The sequence below is a fragment of the Salmo salar genome, chromosome 02 (genome assembly GCF_965601325.2).
Source record: "Salmo salar chromosome 02, fSalSal1, whole genome shotgun sequence".
Classification (NCBI taxonomy): Eukaryota; Metazoa; Chordata; class Actinopteri; order Salmoniformes; family Salmonidae; genus Salmo; species Salmo salar.
The window spans coordinates 33,855,551-33,875,393 of NC_138292.1; the positions used below are offsets into that span (position 1 = coordinate 33,855,551).

At 42.8% G+C, this 19,843-nt stretch overlaps 1 protein-coding gene across 1 annotated transcript; it reads right to left on the reverse strand.

Annotated features, from left to right (window-relative positions):
- Positions 1-336: 336 nt before the first annotated feature.
- Positions 337-19,079, reverse strand: LOC106580458 (calbindin). The gene is made up of 11 exons (XM_014161551.3): positions 18,904-19,079; positions 18,343-18,419; positions 13,414-13,488; positions 9,864-9,944; positions 9,671-9,727; positions 3,348-3,425; positions 3,146-3,201; positions 2,997-3,036; positions 2,824-2,877; positions 1,401-1,472; positions 337-598 (listed from the first exon to the last, which is right to left on the reverse strand). The coding sequence occupies exons 1-11, from the start codon at positions 18,980-18,982 to the stop codon at positions 467-469; spliced, it is 801 nt and encodes a 266-aa protein (XP_014017026.1). The 5' UTR covers positions 18,983-19,079; the 3' UTR covers positions 337-466.
- Positions 19,080-19,843: the final 764 nt, after the last annotated feature.

Here is a 19,843-nt window from a genome sequence, read left to right on the forward strand (position 1 = left end):
GTATAAGTTATTGTTACTAGTAGTTTGACTACTTGGTGTAGAGATATTAATTAACAATACGGTAAACATTGTTGTCATTGGTCAGTAGGGGACACACCCTCTCTTTCAGCCAATGAGAGGCAACAGTCATGGAGTATGTAGTATAGAGAGGACAAAGTACAGGGACTTTCAATGGTGGTATCAATCTCATTGTTACAAAAATCTGTACATTTACAAAGAGTATAGAAACAAAAGGTTTGAAAAGTATGTGACACACTATGTCTCTGATAATGTGCCCTAGCTACGCACACACTGTCACTGGCAAATTGACAGATTTCTTGAAAGAAAAGCAAAAACTGAAACAAAAATACACCCTACATCCTTGGAGTTTCAAGCGACAGTATCTTTAAACACTTCATGAGTGAGGGGAAGGGAGGCGGGTTGGAAGGGGGTGGAGGGGGTGTGGTTAGGGAGAAAGGGGAGTGGTTTATAAGGGGGCAGGGGCTGAAATGTCCTCAGCACAGAGCACCAGCGCTAGCTCTGTCCTGTACAGCTTGCCCCCGTCTGATAGCGCCATAATGGCGGTCTTATATGTGGGGATTTTGTTGACTTCCAGCACCTGTCGGAGACAAGAAACAGATGAAGATATCCAACTTGTCATTTTCTTCCAAGGTTTGACTTTTACAGATTTGACATTGACCCTACTTTTTCATTTCAAAATCCCCTGCGGCTTTGAGATGGTCGCTGGCCCAAAGCTTAGCTCATAAAGATGACACAAAATATTTGCACAAAAAAAGAGGAGTAGGCTCTACATGCAGGTCACATATGGCTTTGATATATTGACATCCAGAATTTTTTTTAAAGTCAGCTGCGAGAGTGCGAGAGAGAGTGTGCGAGAGAGAGAGAGTGCGAGAGAGAGAAAGAGTCAAAGAGAGCGACAAGAGAGTGAGAGAGCAAGAGAGAGAAAGAGAGAGAGAGAGAGAGAGAGATGGATATCTGTCCAGTTCTAAGCATGCTCTTATGAGTTTGTTTGAAAAGGTACTATGATTGTCCTCAGGCCAATCATATCACCACAGGCAACAAACGAGGCCCTCTGTGATATTTGAAGTCTCAAGATTTGTTTGGACTGTTCAGACCTAGATTCAATCAGACCAGCGAAAGCTGACACCTGCATAGCTGGTGTTTTAGCGGTGTGGGTTTATTACTAATTCGACTTGGCGCATCCAGTGGCACTGTCCGTGATAAGTATAACGCTGGGAGCCGCTTGCTGATTTGACAGTTCCAACGCTATTACACCTCAGACATCGCCTAAATAAAAACAATGAGACTGCTATGCAGTTCTTCTCGATTATCGCGGGTGAAGGCGGAACTGATTGAATCTTGCCCTTATTCTCCATCAATTAAACAGAATGGAAACCCACCTTCTTGTTCTTCTCACACAAATCTTTGAGGAGGGCATCCAGCTCATTCTCATCCATATAGCCATTCTCATCCTGAGAGAGAGAGAGACAGAGAGAGAGAGAGAGAGAAAAAAGGACAGAGAGAGAGACAGAGCGAGAGAGGGAGAAAGACAGAGAGAGACACACAAGAAACACAATGTCACACCATTTAGCCCGCCTTTGGGTTTGGTTTGGTATGCAGTGTCAACATGATGCCACGTTGCATCTCACAAGCCTAATCTCAGTAAACAAACAATACAATAGGCCTAATGAACAGATGTGTATATTTGAACAGCCTGTTCATGGGCCCTTCTGATATTTGCTCATATTTTCTATTCATGAATTTGAACTGTTTGTTTTTGGTCATCTGTGTACTTACTGGCTTGTGTGCCCTGAAAGCAATATTATAACCACATCACTGATACCTTTACAAGGATATCCCTATCCACTTTAGGGAAGTTCTCTGTGTGTCCAACTCCATTCAGAGCAATAGAAATACTGTACCACAGAGTCTAGCAATCAATCCTCTGTGTTGGCAACAAGAGCGCCATCATCAGTAACCATTCTAAAATTCTCAATCTTTAAACCAGGTTCTACTGTATGGTCGAAGACTAAACCAAATGTAAAAGCATGATCAGCCAGCCACTCAGATTAATTGTCCTGTAATGCTCTACAGGCAAACTAAATAATGTATTGTCATTTGCTGCCCCAATTACCTGTCTGGATGTCACATAACAGCAAGGCCCAGAACACCTCCCTGCCGCCTTGTCTGTTTGTCTGTCTGCCCGCCTCCCTGTCTGTTTGCCTGTCAGCCTCCCTGCCTGCCAGCCAGCCTGCCTGCCCGCCTTCCTGCCTACGCAACATGAACCTGCCAGTCAATATGGATCGCAGGCGCTGCCACGGGAGAGAAGGAATGGGCCGACCTGCCGACCTACTCCAGGGACAGTCATACATTATAGGGGGAGAGAGGACAGAGGGAGAGGGTGGGGAAAATGGGGATGGGGAAGAGAGAGAGCGCGAGAGCAAGAGAGGAAGAGTGTGGAGAGAGAGAGAGAGAGAGAGAGAGAGAGAGAGAGAGAGGAAGAGTGATGGGGACAGGGGGGGCCATGTACTGTATCCATTGTGCATACAAATAAGGGCAATAGGAAGAGAAATGGGTAGATAGACAGGGAAAGAACGAGAGCAAGAAAGAGAAGGAGAAATAGATAAAGAGGATAAGAGAGAACGATTGAGGGAGTGCATCCCTGGAGAGCAGCAATTGCCTAGACTAGCACTGTCTGAAGCACTTTCTGTCCTTGTTCATACTGTGTCTTGAGATGCACCGAAACATTCAAAAAGCCATAACAGAGAGTGATTCTTATTTTTTTGAGAGGGTTCATAATGACAATGTATTATTGGAATGTACCTGATCGTATAACTCAAAGATCTTGTTGAACTCTCTCCTCACCATCTTCACATTCTGTGACAGAAAGACAGGAGAGAGAGGGGGAGGAAAATAGAGGGAGAGGAGACAATTGAGTCAAGGTCAATCTGATTTTCCGATTCCCTCTTGGATTTACTCTGGGAATAACCACCAACCTGAAACTTGAGTAGAAAGTTCTCCTCGTCCGGTAGCAGCCTGTTAAAAAAACACACACATTGTAAGAATTGTGTTCAGGTCATATACAGCATGATGTGTTGACAGATATATCATTCATATCACACAGGACAAAACTTCATAAGCAGACCTCGCCATTTCTGCCAAACACAACTTCCCATCATGGTTTGAGTCAAATATTTTGAGCTGGAAGAGAAAAATGAATAAACAAATTAAATCTCTACAAAACAGAAAATGAAGGACTATACTGTACGGAGCTATTTGTTGTAGCCATTTAGCTACACTGTTCTCAAAGTTGTTTCTGAGGCTAGCTGTATAAACTATATTCTTACTGTGGTATGTGTATACTCGTCTAACTTCTTTTCGTCATATGGTTTCTTAGCCTTCTGAAGAAGATCTTTCAAAAAGTTCTGGAAATGAAGCAAAAGCAGCAAGATCAGTTTGACAACAACGCATGCTATAGCAGACACAAATGCAATGCTGTCCGGGAGGTACAGTCAGGTCCCAAAATATTGGCACCCTTGATAAAGATGAGCAAAAAAGACTGTATAAAATAAATAATACAAATACTGAGCTACGGTGCCTTCATAAAGTATTCATACCCCTTGACTTATTCCACATTTTGTTGTGTTATAGCCTGAATTCAAAATGGATTAAATTGAGAAAAGTTCTCACCCTTCTAAACACAATACCCCATAACGACAAGGTGAAAACGTGTTTTTAGAAAGTTTAGCAAATTTATTGAAAATGAAATACACAAATAACTAATTTACATAAATATTAACAAACCTTTGCTATGACACTCTAAATTGAGCTCAGGTGCATCCAATTTCCTTTGATCGTCCTTGAGATGTCGCTACAACTTGATTGGAGTACACCCGTGGCCAATTCAGTTGTTTGGACATGATTTAGAAAGAACCACACCTGTCTATATAAGGTCCCACAGTTGACAGTGCATGTCAGAGCAGAAACTATACCATGAAGTCCAAGGAACTGTCTGTAGATCTCTGAGCTATAATTGTGCTGAGGCATATATCTGGGGAAGGGTATAAAACAATTTCTAAAGTGTTGAAAGTTTCCAAGAGCACAGTGGCCTAGAGCCGGCCGTCTGACCAAACTGACCAACCGCACAAGAAGTACCTTAGTCTGGGAGATGACCAAGAAATCAATAGCCATGACAGAACTACAGAGTTTTTTGGCTGAGATGGGAGAACCTGCCAGAAGGACAACAGTCTCTGCATCACTTCACCAATCTGGGCTTTATGGTAGAGTGGCCAGACGGAAGCCATTCCTGAGAAAAATACACATGACAACACGCTTGGAGTTTGCCAAAAGCCACATGAAAGACTCTGATTGAATCCCATTGAATCCCATTGAAAATCTGTGGAAAGACTTGAAGATTGCTGTTAGCCGCCGCTCCCCATCTAATTTAACAGAGCTTGAGAAAATCTGCAAGGAAGAATGGGAGAAAATCTCCAAATTCAGATGTGCAAAGCTGATACAGACATACCCAAGACGACTCAAAGCTGTCATCACCGCCAAAGGTGCTTCTACAAAGTATTGACTCGGGGTGTGAATACTTATGTAAATTAGATATTTCTGTATTTCATTTTCAATAAATGTGCAAAAATGTCAAAACATTATCACTTTGTCATTATGGGGGTGTCGTGTGTAGATGGGTGAGGAAAAAAAATCTATGTAATCAATTTTGAATTCAGGCTGTAACCCCCCTTTGGCATTTTTCCTATTTTGTTGACTTACAACCTGGAATGAAAATAGTTTTTTTTTTAGGGGTTTGTATCATTTGATTTACACAACATGCCTACCACTTTGAAGATGCAACATATTTTTATTGTGAAACAAACAAGGAATAAGAGAAAACTTGAGCGTGCATAACTATTCACCCCCAAAGTCAATACTTTGTAGAGCCACCTTTTCAGCAATTTCAGATGCAAGTCTCTTGGGGTATGTCTCTATAAGCTTGGCACATCTAGCCACTGGGATTTTTGCCCATTCTTTAAGGCTAAACTGATCCAGCTCCTTCAAGTTGGATGGGTTCCACTGGTGTACAGCAATCTATAAGTCATACCACAGATTCTCAATTGGATTGAGGTCTGGGCTTTGACTAGGCCATTCCAAGACATTTAAATGTTTCCCCTTAAACCACTTGAGTGTTGCTTTGGCAGTATGCTTAGGGTCATTGTTGTGCTGGAAGGTGAACCTCCCAGTCTCAGTCTCAAATCTCTGGAAGACTGAAACAGGTTTCCCTCAAGAATTTCCCTGTATTTAGCACCCTCCATCATTCCTTTAATTCTGACCAGTTTCCTAGTCCCTGCCAATGAAAAACATCCCCACAGCATGATGCTGCCATGATGCTGCTGGTGATGAGCGGTGTTGGGTTTACGCCAGACATAGCGTTTTCCTTGATGGCCAAAAAGCTACATTTTTGTCTCATCTGACCAGAGTACCTTCTTCCATATGTTTGGGGAGTCTCCGTTTGGCGAATACCAAACGTGTTTGCTTATTTTTTTCTTTGAGCAATGGCTTTTTTTCTGGCCACACTTCTGTAAAGCCCAGCTCTGTGGAGTGTATGGCTTAAAGTGGTCCTATGGACAGATACTCCAGTCTCCACTGTGGAGCTTTGCAGCTCCTTCAGGGTTATCTTTGGTCTTTTTGTTGCCTCTCTGATTAATGCCTGGTCCATGAGTTTTGGTGGGCAGCCCTCTCTTGGCAGGTTTGTTGTGGTGCCATATTCTTTCCATTTTTTAATAATGGATTTAATGGTGCTCCGTCAGATGTTCAAAGTTACGGATATTTTTTTATAACCCAACCCTGATCTGTACTTCTCCACAACTTTATCCCTGACCTGTTTGGAGAGCTCCTTGGTCTTCATGGTGTCGCTTGCTTGGTGGTGCCCCTTGCTTGGTGGTGTTGCAGAATCTGGGGCCTTTCAGAACAGGTGTATATGTACAGAGATCATATGACAGATCATGTGACATTTAGATTGCACACAGGCAGACTTTATTTAACTAATGATGTGACTTCTGAAGGTAATTGGTTGCACCAGATCTTATTTAGGGGCTTCATAGCAAAGGGGTGAATACATATGCATGCACCACTTTTCCGTTTTTTAAATTAATATTTTTTTTAAACAAGTAATTGTTTTCATTTTACTTCACCAAATTGGACTATTTTGTGTATGTCCATTCCATGAAATCCAAATAAAAATCTATTTCAATTACAGGTTGTATTGCAACAAAATAGGAAAAACGCCAAGGGGGATGAATACTTTTGCAAGGCACTGTATATTGTACGCTCAACATAAACTGAAAAATGTAATTATTTTATACTAATACAGTTGCTCAGAGAGAGATTTTGTTTAACAAGTAATGTTTTTTTTCACAAGAAGATACGGGTCAAAATGATTGGCACCCCTGTTTTCAATACCTCACCTTGAGAGGATAATGGTACTGAGTCTTTTTCAAAAATGTTTTATGGATTGGAGAACACATTGGAAAGCATCTTAGACCCTTTCTTCATACAGATCCATGATATCCTTCATCTGTCCGTATGGACCTCTTCAATTCAAACCAAAGGTTTCGAATGGGGTTCAAGTCCGGAGACTGAGACGGCCATTGCAAAATGTACATTTTTGTGGTCAACTAACCATTTCTTTGTGGATTTTGATGTGTGCTTGGGGTTATTGTCTTGCTGGAAGATCCACTTGTTGCCAAGTTTCAGCCTCCTGGCAGACACAACCAGGTTTTTGGCTAAAATGTCCTGGTACTGGGTAAAGTTCATGATGACATTGACCTTAAAAAGGGTCCCAGGACCAGTGGAAGCAAAATAGCCCAATAACATCAAAGATCCACCTGCATATTTTACAGTAGGTATGGGGATTTTTTTGTGCATATTCATATTTTTTGCGACGTCAAACCCACCACTGGCGTGAGTGGCCAAAGAGCTCTATTTTCATGTCATCAGATAAATGTTAACACCTGGAGTTTGCAATTTTTTTTGTTCCAGGTAAAACTCTTTTAGGTTCCATATAGATCCAAAAGGGTTCTACTTGGAACCAAAAAGGGTTATTCAAAGGGTTATCCTATGGAGAGCCAAATAACCCTTTTAGGTTCTAGATAGAGTGTATAGCTCAATATTTGTATTTATTATATACAGAATTTTTTCTCATCTTTATCAAGGATGCCAATAATTTTGGACCTGACTGTATGACACAGAGTACAACTAAATTCTTAAATGGTTTGTGTTTTCTAAATCATTCAGTTTCATGCATACTGAAAAAAAACCCTGCTAACTATGATACACTTTCCAAACTACCTCTTAGGTCTTGCAGTAAAGTGCTTGGCTGTTGACAGTGTCATCGTTATCAAAACACTCACGGGCAAAGCTAACCCTGTAATGTCTTTTAACTATTAATTTAGGTTATTGAGGTTTGAAGGAGGTTTGTGGTGTGTATCTGTGTGGAAGGGGGTGGATGTGTGGGTCTTGGTGCCTATGTGTACCTGATGGTTCAAGGTAATGAAAATACATTATAATACATGTGGGTGCGTATTGGCATGCATACTAATGTGAAGACATGATTCAGTTAATAAAGAGTTTGAGCACGACTCGGTGTGAAATATATTCTAGGTTGTCTGATCTCTGACCCCACATTAACCTCGAACCCCTAGAACCTCAAGCATACGTCTGGAATTCTGATCCTCCTTTCTTATCACTCAGAGTGCACATCAATCCAACTTAATTATTCCACAACTTCCTTGACACTACTCTAGGGAAGGTCATAGCCAACGTACAGTACCAGTCAAAAGTTTGGACACACCTACTCATTCCAGGGTTTTTCTTTATTTTTTACTATGTTCTATATTGTAGAATAATAGTGAAGACATCAAAACTATGAAATAACACATATGGAATCAAGTAGTAACCAAAAAAGTGTTAAACAAATCAAAATAGATTTTATATTTGAGATTCTTCAAAGTAGTCACCCTTTGCCTTGATGGCAACGTTGCACACTCTTGGCGTTCTCTCAACAAGCTTCATGAGGTAGTCACCTGGAATGCATTTCAATGAACAGGTGTGCCTTGTTAAAAGTTAATTTGTGGAATTTCTTTCCTTCTTAATGCGTTTGAGCCAATCAGTTGTGTTGTGACAAGGTAGGGTTGGTAAACAGAAGATAACCAAATTTGGAAAAAGACCAAGTCCATATTATGGCAAGAACAGCTCAAATCAGCAAAGAGTCCATCATTACTTTAAGACATGAATGTCAATCAATCCGGAAAATTTCAAGAACTTTGAAAGTTTCTTCAAGTGCAGTCGCAAAAACCATCAAGCACTATGATGAAAATGTCTCTCATGAGGACAACCACAGGAAAGGAAGACCCAGCGTAACCTCTGCTGCAGAGGATAAGTTCATTAGAGTTACCAGCCTCAGAAATCGGTAATTAACTGCACCTCAGACTGCTTCACAGAGTTCAAGTAAGAGACACATCTCAACATCAACTGTTCAGAGGAGACTGCGTGAATCAGGCCTTCATGATCAAATTGCTGCAAAGAAACCACTACTAAAGGACACCAATAAGAAGAAGAGACTTGCTTTGGCCAAGAAACACAAGCAATGGACATTAGACCGGTGGAAATCTGTCCTTTGGTCTGATGTGTCCAAATGTAAGATTTTTGGTTTCAACCGCCATGTCTTTGTGAGATGCGGAGTAGGTGAACGGATGATCTCCACATGTGTGGTTCCCACCGTGAAGCATGGAGGAGGAGGTGGGTGTGATGGTGTGGGGGTGCTTTGCTGGTGACACTGTCAGTGATTTATTTAGAATTCAAGGCACACTAAACCAGCATGGCTACCACAGCATTCTGCAGCGATAAGCCATCCCATCTAGTTTGTGCTTAGTGGGACTATCATTTGGTTTTCAAAAGGACAATGAACTAAAACACACAACCAGGCTGTGTAAGGGCTATTTGACCAAGAAGGAGAGTGATGGAGTGCTGCATCAGATGACCTGGCCTCCACAATCACCTAACCTCAACCCAATTGAGATGGTTTGGGATGAGTTGGACCGCAGAGTGAAGGAAAAGCAGCCAACAAGTGCTCAGCATATGTGGGAACTCCTTCAAGACGGTTGGAAAAGCATTCCAGGTGACTACCCCATGAAGCTGGTTGAGAAAATGCCAATAGTGTGCAAAGCTACCATCAAGACAAAGAGTGGCTACTTTGAAGAATCTAAAATATATTTAGATTTGTAAAAAATTTTTTGGTTACTACATGATTCCATATGTGTTATTTCATAGTTTTGATGTCTTCACTATTATTCTACAATGTAGAAAATAGTACAAATAAAGAAAAACCCTTGAATGAATAGGTGTGTACAAACTTTTGACTGGTACTGTACCTGAGTAAAACTTTGGTGTACGGGTTAAGAAAAACAAAACTCCCCCGGGATTCCTACAAAATGCTCAATTACCAAAATGATTTACAAATAAAAGGGATTTCAAGTTACAGTCCAGATGAGCATTGACCTCAGAGGCTCCTTATGAGCCTATATCCCCATAATGAAATAGAGAGGACAGTGAGACAGTTCATCTAGACACAAATTGGGAGGCACTACACACACCGGCAGGCATTGCTCACCTTCAGCTCATCTGCTTCAATGTAGCCACTATGGTCTGCATCATAACATCTCCAAGCCTGGAATGAGACAATGAGTGAAAGAGGGGTTGTATCATCAATGAGGAGAGAATAATTAAATCAGTTAAAAACTATGTTTATGTCATGAGTCACTTGAAAACATTTAAATAGATCATCTTGGTTATAAGAAAAATACCTGCATAAATTCCGCACATGACTTCAACTGTTGCCGGAAAAATAACAAGAAGTTCTCCTCTGTGGGCAATATTTGTACTAGCTGTGACACAGAGAAAAGAGGAAAATATATAAGAGATCACACAGTATTGTCCTGAAACATGGTTACATTGGTTGAACATCCCATTTATTTTGAACAGTTGATCAGTGGCAAACAATGACACCCAATGACAGTTTAGCCACCACCCACTGGGCACAGATGTCATTTAAATGTCTAGTTTTGATTTACATTTGGTTGCGTTGTCAACTAACAAGAATTCAACGTGAAATCAACAAAAAAAATTCACTATGTCATTGGATTTAGGTTAATGTTGGGTGAAAAAAAGACTACATTCTCTTATGTTGATTACCTTTTGCAAATCCAATCAGTTTTTCACGTTGATTCAACGCCATCATTGTGGCGTACCACGGACAAGCCACCAGGGGGAGTCTCGTCGAGGCCTGGTGACAGACAGAGGGGCTGATTGCTCACCAGCCATACTGGGCCCATAAAGCTGCCAGGAGGGCAGCACATGGGAGGGTTGCTACCGGTCTGAGAACGTGGTCAGACCAGAGTTGACGTTTACGCCGTATCAACGGAGGATGACGACATCAAGACCTACCTCTGCACGTTTGAACGGACAACACTCCGGGAAGGTTGGCCCAAGGTGAAGGGGGCGAGTCTGCTGGCCCCGTTCCTGTCCGGAGACCTCCAAAAGGCATATTATGAACTCAACACCGAATAGGCGGCTAACTACGACTGTCTCAAGAGGGAGGTACTCAGCCGCTACGGGTACAGCCTGGCCCGTCGGGCCCAACTGGTCCACGACTGGAGGTTTGTGGCCAAAGCTTCCCCCACGAGCACAGATGAGCGACCTACTGTGCATCACCAGGCCCTGCTGAAGGGGATGCAGGCCAAGTCTGTCGGAAGGGACAGAAGGATGACCCCACCACCGTACTCCCCAATCTGACAGTCAGCTGGGCTAAAGGACTGCAGACCTGTGGAGAGACAGCCGGGGGAGAGTCGACCCGCTGCTAACAACCCCAGGTGGATGAAGACCAAAGGAGGTGTTTTGAGTGTGGCGCCTCGCATGGAATTGCCCGGGTCAAGAGGAGTCAATGCCATCAGCGGGCCCTGGAGATTAGTCAGGCCATGCAGTAAACTATGTCACCTCATGTTGGGCCCACAGTGAACCACCTTACTGGTGAAAGTCAACGGTCACGACACACACGCTCTGTTGGATTCCGGGTGTGTGGTAACGCTGTGTCCGTCTCCTGTGTCCACGGCGACACCAAGCGTTATTCGACCAGGCAGGCCACCATCGTGATGCCACAAGGGAGCTGCCAGATGGTGGAGGGTGTCGTACCTGAGTTTCCGGTATCCCTCCTCGTGGGATGAGATTGTTCGCTGTTCGCAGCACTGTGGAGGCATGAGCTGGGAACAAGAGTATGAGCTGGTGACTGACGAGAGAGGGGATGGACCGTCACCTGCGTGGCCCGGAAGTAAGCGGTTGCCAACACTGTGTCTACGGACCCGAAGTTGGAGGTACGAGGGGGTGCCGGAACCAATCTCACCTGGTGAACAACCGGAGGAGGAGCCCATGCCTCCACTGGGTTTTCCCCTTTTGAACTCCTCTACGGAGCAGACCAAGCGGCCTACTGGATCTCGCCATGGAGGTGTGGGAAGCCTAGCCGACCCACTTACGCAGCGTGGTGGAACACGTAGAGACGATGAGGGAGCGGATGACAGGCATATGGCCAGTGGTAAGGGAACATATGGCGACGGCCCAGTGCGCCTAAGCCAAGGTCTACAATCGGGGTACCCAGCCCCGAGAGTTCAATGTGGGTGAGAAGGTGCTAGTTTTAATCCCTCCCGCAGAAAGTAAGTTCCTGACAACATGGCACGGACCGTACGAGGTGACAGAGAAGCTGGGACCTGTAAATTACCGCGTACGGTAGCCAGGGAGACAGAAACACCAACAGATTTACCACATGAACCTATTGAAGAGGTGACACGTGATGACAGCCTTGGCCGTGTTGTGGTCAAAACCCGGGACGTCGACGGGACCAGTGGTGGTCTCGAGCAATGCGGACCTCGGACCTGCCCAGAAGCAAGCACTCCAGGAGCTCATCGATCGGAATACCGCCGTGTTTTCCAAGGGTGGACGAGCTCATCGACCGGTTGGGAAAGGTCTAGTACATCAGCATCCTGGACCTGACCAAGGGATATTGGCAGATACCCTTGGCAGCCTCCTCCTGGGAAAAGACAGCATTCTCGACACCGGACAGCTCATACCAATACCGGGTCCTCCCGTTCGGTCTCCATGGAGCCCCACCCACGTTCCAGCGCCTGGTGGACCGAGTCCTCCGACCCCACCAACAGTACGCAGCGGCCTATTTGGATGACATCCTCATCCACAGCCAAGGTTGGGAAGAACACCTGATGCGCCTCTAGGCGATACTGGATGTGCTCATGCAGGCCGGATTGGCAGTGAATCCCAAGAAATGCAAGCTGGGGTCGAGGAGGTGAAGTACCTGGGATATTTGATCGGACATGGGAACGTCAAACCCAAGGAGAGGAAGGTCCAGGCGGTTTGTGACTGGCCCATTCCCCAAGGCACAGGTCAAGTCCTTCCTGGTGCTGGCGGGATACTATAGCTGGTTAATCCCCAACTTTGCGGCTACAGCCCTTATCAATCTGACCAGCTCCCGCCTTCCAAAAACAGTGAAGTGGTCGGATGAAGCCGAAGCGGCGTTCAGGTGCCTGAAGAAATCCCTGTGCTCCCATCCGATTCTCGTGACGCGCGATTTCCAGGTACCGATGCTGGTGCAGCCGGATGCCTGCGACACGGGACTAGGGGCCGTCCTGTCCCAGGTACATGATGGGGAGGAACATCCAATCATGTACATAACCCAGAAGTTGATACCCTGTGAAAATAAGTACTTGATTGTCGAGAAAGAGTGTCTAGCGGTGAAGTGGGCGCTAGACACTCTTAAGTATTACCTGTTGGGCACACAATTCACCCTGGTCACGGACCATGATCCCCTGGTCTGGATGGCCAGGGGAAAGGACACAAATGATCAAGTCACCAGGTGATTCTTTTGTGGCGTACAGAGGACAAAACCATCAGGGGGAGACTCGTCAAGGCCTGGTGACAGACAGTCTACATCACGCGACGGTGGCTCCCTCTGCTAGATGTGCCAGGTCTCAACGGGTCCTCCGGCCAGGACTAATTGGGGCTGATTGCGGCTGGTGAGCAATCAGCCCCTTATTGAGCCTGGTGCGTTTGTGTACAGCTGAATGATCCTGTCTGTCAGCTAAAGCTTCAGAGTATCCATCTATAGCAGAGATATGAATCCCCTTGACCCTGCACGGCTAAATTGACTGTCTTTAAAAATTATATTTGAACACCTTTCATAGAGGGAGAAGCCCCCTCTAAACCTGGCAGTGTTTCAAGATCCGGTGTCCCTGAAAGTGCCAAATTCTAGCTGGGCCTTAACCTACTGCATCATGAGTTTATGTAGACTCTTACCTCAACAATTCCAATTTTGGCATCTGTATTTTTCTCATATTCCTGTACAAAAGCCTTCATTTGGTCTGTAAGCTCCTATGAGAGAGAGAAAATTACATTGTCAATTAATTGCAGTAGCTTTTGCCTTGAAGAATAACATACACATCTCAACATATAAACATATAATTAGTTAACAACGAAACTAAATAGGGATTCACACATCCTTATAACAAGTAATTATGTTTTATGCAGGGAAGATTTTAGTTGTTTGAAATACAAGCACTGATAACATGAGGGCTCAGTAATCTGCTCAATTATCTAGAAAGGCTATTCAGTAGGCGCCTGGTGCCGTGAAAGACCTTGTATACCTTGTGTCCTCACAAACACCATTTAACATGCCAAGCAGACGGCCATGTTATCCAATCTGAATTAGATTAGGAGCGAGTGTTGTAATCTTCACCCATCAGAGCGAGCACAATTCTAATAGAGTTTTGACACAGGTCAGTCCATGTCACTGCACACATACAGATGGCCAAGCGATGCATTGATTATGCATGTACAGAGGGGCCCAAACCAGCTCTCAAAGTCTCACGTCAGAATTAGACATTGATCCATGTTTCTCAAATGGCAAATTTCGAAGTTGTTCCAAATGTAAAGTTTCAAAGTGTTTAAGGTTAAGTTTAGGCATTAACTCAGAATTTTTATGGTTAGGGTTAAGTTCAGGAATTTATTCAAAATTCTTAAGGTTAGGCATCAACTGCATCAACTGAATGGCATCAACTGAATGGTTAAGGTAAGGGTTAAGGTTTGGGATAGGTTTAAAACAAAATATAAAAAATGACATTCTATCGCTAGATTAAAACTTGCAACCTTTCGAATCAGATGCTTACGCCCATCTGCCATTTCCGTTCACAACGCCCTAGCAAAACCGAAACCTACTTGAAGGTAACAGCTCTCACTGTTGCCCCTAGAGGCCGGTTCCACGTCATCTTCCGACGTCCTCAGACATTGATGGAAGTCGAATACTGACTTGTATCACAGTTGACCTGGCTGCACAGCCAGCCAGCTACTGATGTAATGCCTGTTGTGGAGGGATAGAGATCTCCACTGACACATTCAGTGTAACTGATTCGAGTTGACGAGGCACTGATACTGTCAGGTACTTTCATAGAAGCATATGAAGTGCCTCTAGAGAATGCTAAAATAAGTTATAATAGAAGATGCTTAAAGGTCCAATGCAGCCATTTTTATCTCAATATCAAATTATTTATGGGTAACAACTAGCTTACTGTGATTGTTTTCCATTAAAATTGTCAAAAAGAAACAAAAACAGCTTCTTAGCAATTTTCACAGTATTATTACAACCTCATAGTGTGGAAATATATATAAAACATAAGTAAATCACGTTTTTGACTACACACTGGGCCTTTAAAGGCAGCCATTTTAGGTTGTCTATGTTGGGACTGGGAAGTGTTACATGTGACAATGTGATACTGTAGATACTGTATGATGTGCAACACTTAAAGGGTAGCACTTATCTGCTACATGGCCTTGCAGTAAGCCTGTTGAAGTGGGATTTATTGCATGCATAGTTAATTGCGTTCTTGTGTTGCATACTTGTGTAAGGTATAAATTAGGCTTTAAGCTGCAAATAAAGCATTTCTGTAAAAGATGGACATGGCCTTTACTATGATCACTCACTCCCATTGTGTCGATGGTAAAAGTAAATGAGTTGTAAGATAGATGTAAAAAACCCCAACTAGATTACATTTGATATGCAAGGATAAAAGATCAATATTAGTGTATCTTACACCTCGACCACACCTATACCATCATTGCGCAAAATGGTACGCAGCTTCATCTGGATATGTGTTCAACAAAAGTTCAACATTCACCTTCTGCTACCATTTCTGTCAAGTCGTCTACGCATACAGTTTAACGCATACGTTCGATAAATCCAACGTATGCACCACACAGAACGCACTGCAACTGCCTTTGCAACGCAATGCTGCAAGGCAAACTCAGCGTTCCATTGGAAATGAATGTACTTCTGCTGTACCAAAATGCAATGACGCTATTGGTGTGATCGATGCGTTAGTACTATATGTTTTTATGAGAACATCAAAGTACCTGACTAATGTCTGTTTTATAGAGCCTTTCTATAATAGGAATATAAACACAGTAGGACTCAGATTTTTACATTTGCATTTCATCTCCAAAACGCAATCAATAAAAGCAATGCATTGCTTCAAGAACAATGTGAACCATATCCTGAGATGCTAGAAATAAATATCTGCAAATCCCAGTGTCACACCAGCACTGACCAAATATGTTCCAAATATACAACCATTATCATTTCATAATTTTCCTTTCAGAGAAACTGGCACAAGAGGTTAACTCTAGTGAAGAAGATCACCTTGCATTCTCACTGGAGAACAAGTGTACAGGTAGAAAGTAGGCATTACGTAGCAACATGTAGAAAGTAGGCAATATTCTAACATTGGCCTTGTCTTTCGGGGTAAAATGATTATGTTGCATGAAAGAAAGATGTACTACGAGTGAGCTCTTCTTCTAGTCCATGTGTGTCCACTGTGTAGCTGCATGGCGGCCATCTTTGGAAGCCATCTTTATTGCTGTATGACATAATCAAAATCATGTCCACTATCCAACATCAAGTGACTCTGCAAATGTTAAAGTGCATGTTTGATTGAATTCAATAGAATTTCTAAGTAAGAGGACCCTGAGTCAATCTACACACTGCATGCGCTATGCAGTCAAAACCAATCATTGATCTCTGTATTGATTTCTCTGATGAGGATGCCCATACAAAATGTGGAAACCATCTTTGGCATCTCTCTGCATAAGGTGGTGTCAGATATGCTAATACCGCCAATCCTACTTCAAATTGCACTTCAATAGTGTTTTCTCACTGGCCATTGATTTGGCAGTTGTATATGGGCACTTAATTTGATGGTAAATGCTGCGATTTTCCATAATCAACTCCCCAACGTGCTCTCTCCCAATAGAGTAAATCAAAAGGTGTTTTCAGTGTCTGGCAAAAGTTGAGCCATTACTCCTTTTTAAAGATCTGGGATTGAGTGCCAAATGACTTGCTCTATAGAGGCTTGGCTAATTGCTTGTACACAGAATGGGAAATACGTGTTTAACCTTTCCCAAATGCAAAGTAGGAAAGTGCATTGCAGTGCTGTTTGTCACTGAGCAATGGGTGACTCAATCCAATTCAGACCCCAAAACGCTGAGTAGAGACACAAATAAACATACCAGTGTCAAATAACAAGGTCAGAATGGGAAACAGAATTTTCCCAAACTGCTTTTTCCCCATCAGCTTACAGTTGAGCAAGATGGAATTGTGGGAAATACATCCATCAACCCATCAATCTAACGCAACAGGAATATGGGGTTGTTCCATAAGTCGTTCAGGCATGGAAAGACATATGAAATATTGATAGACCAGACATGTACTTGACACCTCATAACTAGTCATAATGTATTAATCAATGTCAATTGACCTTTCGCTAAGCTCCGCCCCAGAATTCTGGGCAACTAATCACAGCACTCCAATGGATAGCAACTGTCTTGAGTACTACACCTCAGAGACGCTCATGTTTGAAACCACATAAAAGTCAGTGAGGGCAGTGAGAAAACCTGAATTTTCTTTAAAAAAATACATGTTTCAAATGGCTAAATAATGGAATAGTGCACCAGGGGTACTTGTGATTCCAGAACCTGTTTATGGAGTATTTTTAGAATCCAAAATTATACTTTAGTTACATTGTTTGCTAGTTCATCTGGTTAGCTATTTCTCAGGCTCATTGACCACCAAACGTTGCTAACGCTAGCAAGCCTGCCACTAAATATAACTTGTTTTCTCGAAATGTATGTTAGCTAGCTAAGTTAGCCATGTTATTAATACAACTCCAATCTGCTGTCGACATCAGGAAATGATTTGAGAGCACTAGTTAGCTCCAAAAGAGGTTAGTACGCTTTGACTGAGCCATAGATTCATTGGCTAGCAACACTAAGGATTACCAGGTTTCAGTGAAGCAATTGTAATGACAGTCCACTACAACATACCAGAGAGTTTCTTGATTAGCAAGGGGTAGTCAGTGTATAATTTCATTGTGTATGAAAAACACAGTTTGAGATCATTGTGAGGGGATTTAGCCAGTGGTTAGAAGGGGGAATTGTGCTTCCAGGGAAAATGTTGTCCAGTTTCACAATATCATGACAGTACTTTAAAATGGAAGCTCAGTGAAGCATTACATGAAATGCACCATTTCCATCTCTTGAGAAAACCCTATGTTCACTGAACCAACAAGAAATCTAAAATATGCATTTAGTCTCTTCTGTAAATGAAATGTTCTCAATGACATGCCCTGTACTGCATTTTATAATCCAACCTTTTGATTATTCTAGTAAAAAAAACATTAAAGATGACAGATTATTATTACACAGCAAATGGCACTATTATGAGTGATGAGGATGTTGACAAGACAACATTATGCCACTGCTGAAACAGACACAAAACTTATAGGGTGTGCACATAATACCAGCATCAGGGGTAAAACTGCTTGTGCCTGTAATATCTGGTGCACTGAGTTTTCTTTCTCCCCACCCCACTTACCCCAATCTCTCTCTCTCTCTCTCTCTCTCTCACACACACATTCACACACACACGATGTTTTAACTTGAAAGCATTCAACTGTGGCACCACCAGTAGCCTAATAAACCACCCATTTGTTTCACAATGTCTATATGTCTAGCTTACTGTATGACCTACCTGATGAAGGTAATTCGATTGAGGGTCACACCTAATGCATTTAAAAACTAGATACAGTTCAGTTTGAGAAGACAATTCGTTTTCAGGCCGACTCCCAATACATTCAAGTTTTAAAGTTTAAAAAGTTTTAAATAATTCAGTTTACTTACAAGTCCTGCCTGTTTTCGAGCTTGCTGAAGTTCTTTTATAAAACTCTGCAACTCCTTCCCTTCAATATATCCATTACCTGCAAGAAGTAAGCACGAAATCAATCAAAGACATGCGTAAAGTAGCCTACATTAAATTAAAGAACATTACGCACAGGATCAAATCCATCATTTGCCGTTTCATGAAAGCTGTATGACTGAATCATACTTTGACGGAATCATATTTTTAGTGCCTAAACCTATTACAATATTATAATCATATTTTCCAGTCATTTATAGTTTTGTAAATATTGATCATTTCGCTATAAAATGGTGGTTAATGGTTCTAAATCAATTATTTGTCAATCCAATTTGTCTGGATAAAGTTGAGAGAACAAATGTCCCGCAAATATCAGTCTTGACAGCTAAATCGATTTTTCATTAAATATAGGCTACTACATATTTTCGAAAACCCGCTAAAAAGCGCAAATGGTCCATGAGGGTCTTTGGCGCAACACTTCCCAAAAATTGTTTTACTTCAGTGCCATCTCCATGAATAATCCACAATCTTAAGGAATAAGTTACCATCGTTATCATAATGGTGAAAAATATCCAGGAACTGTGATGCAGAGATCTCTACTCCTTGCAGGTACGCGTTTGCCATGTCTCGGGTTAGGTTTGGGGACGGGAGCGCGTACCAGATAGCTGCACTGGCCGAGGATCTGCAATGAATTGGACGCTTTGATCAGTCGGTGCCCGGTATTTAAAGGGAGCACTATCACGCTAATCTTTAACTGTCGCCCCTCCCGACGTTGGGAAACTAGCCAAACGCTCAAGTCACCTCCTCTCTTCCCGCCGCAGGAATAGAGCGTGCTCAGCAGCACGTTGACGCGCGCCAGGGGGCACGGGGACGTGAGATCCATTTAAATGAGCACCCGCTCTTCTTGCTTTTCATTTCCCCCTCCAGATCAACGCTCTATCCGACAAAAGTGTAGAAGTTGTTCAACCAAAAACTATATCACCCCCCCCCCCCCCACCCACACACCCCCCTCTCTTCTTTATTCTGGCATTTAAGGGCCATCCAAGGGCTCTATATGAAATAAAACACATAAGTGGATTATGGAGTAGCAAAATACTTATGCAAAGTTACATAATCTTCAAAATAAGAAGAAAGGACAGAAAAGATGCTTTGAAATGTGAATTGCTGGCTTGGACCCTCCATGATAGTTGGGCTGACTCAACTCCCTGTCTTACTATGGAGATTGAGGATTCTGTTTCTTACTTTTACATTTCATTTCGATTTTCTCTTACACCATTGGCAGTTGTACTGCGTGGTGCCACTCATTAGAGAAGACTGGTGACTGCTGCCTCATAATGTGTGTTTACAGGGAAATGGGACACATAGTCCACACAATCAATAACAATTCAGTGCACGAGGTGGCTTTGGGAGATGGGGAAATGGAATAGAATAAAGTGAAGATATTACCTTCAATAAGTTGTTACTTGTGAGTGTGAGTGAGTGCGA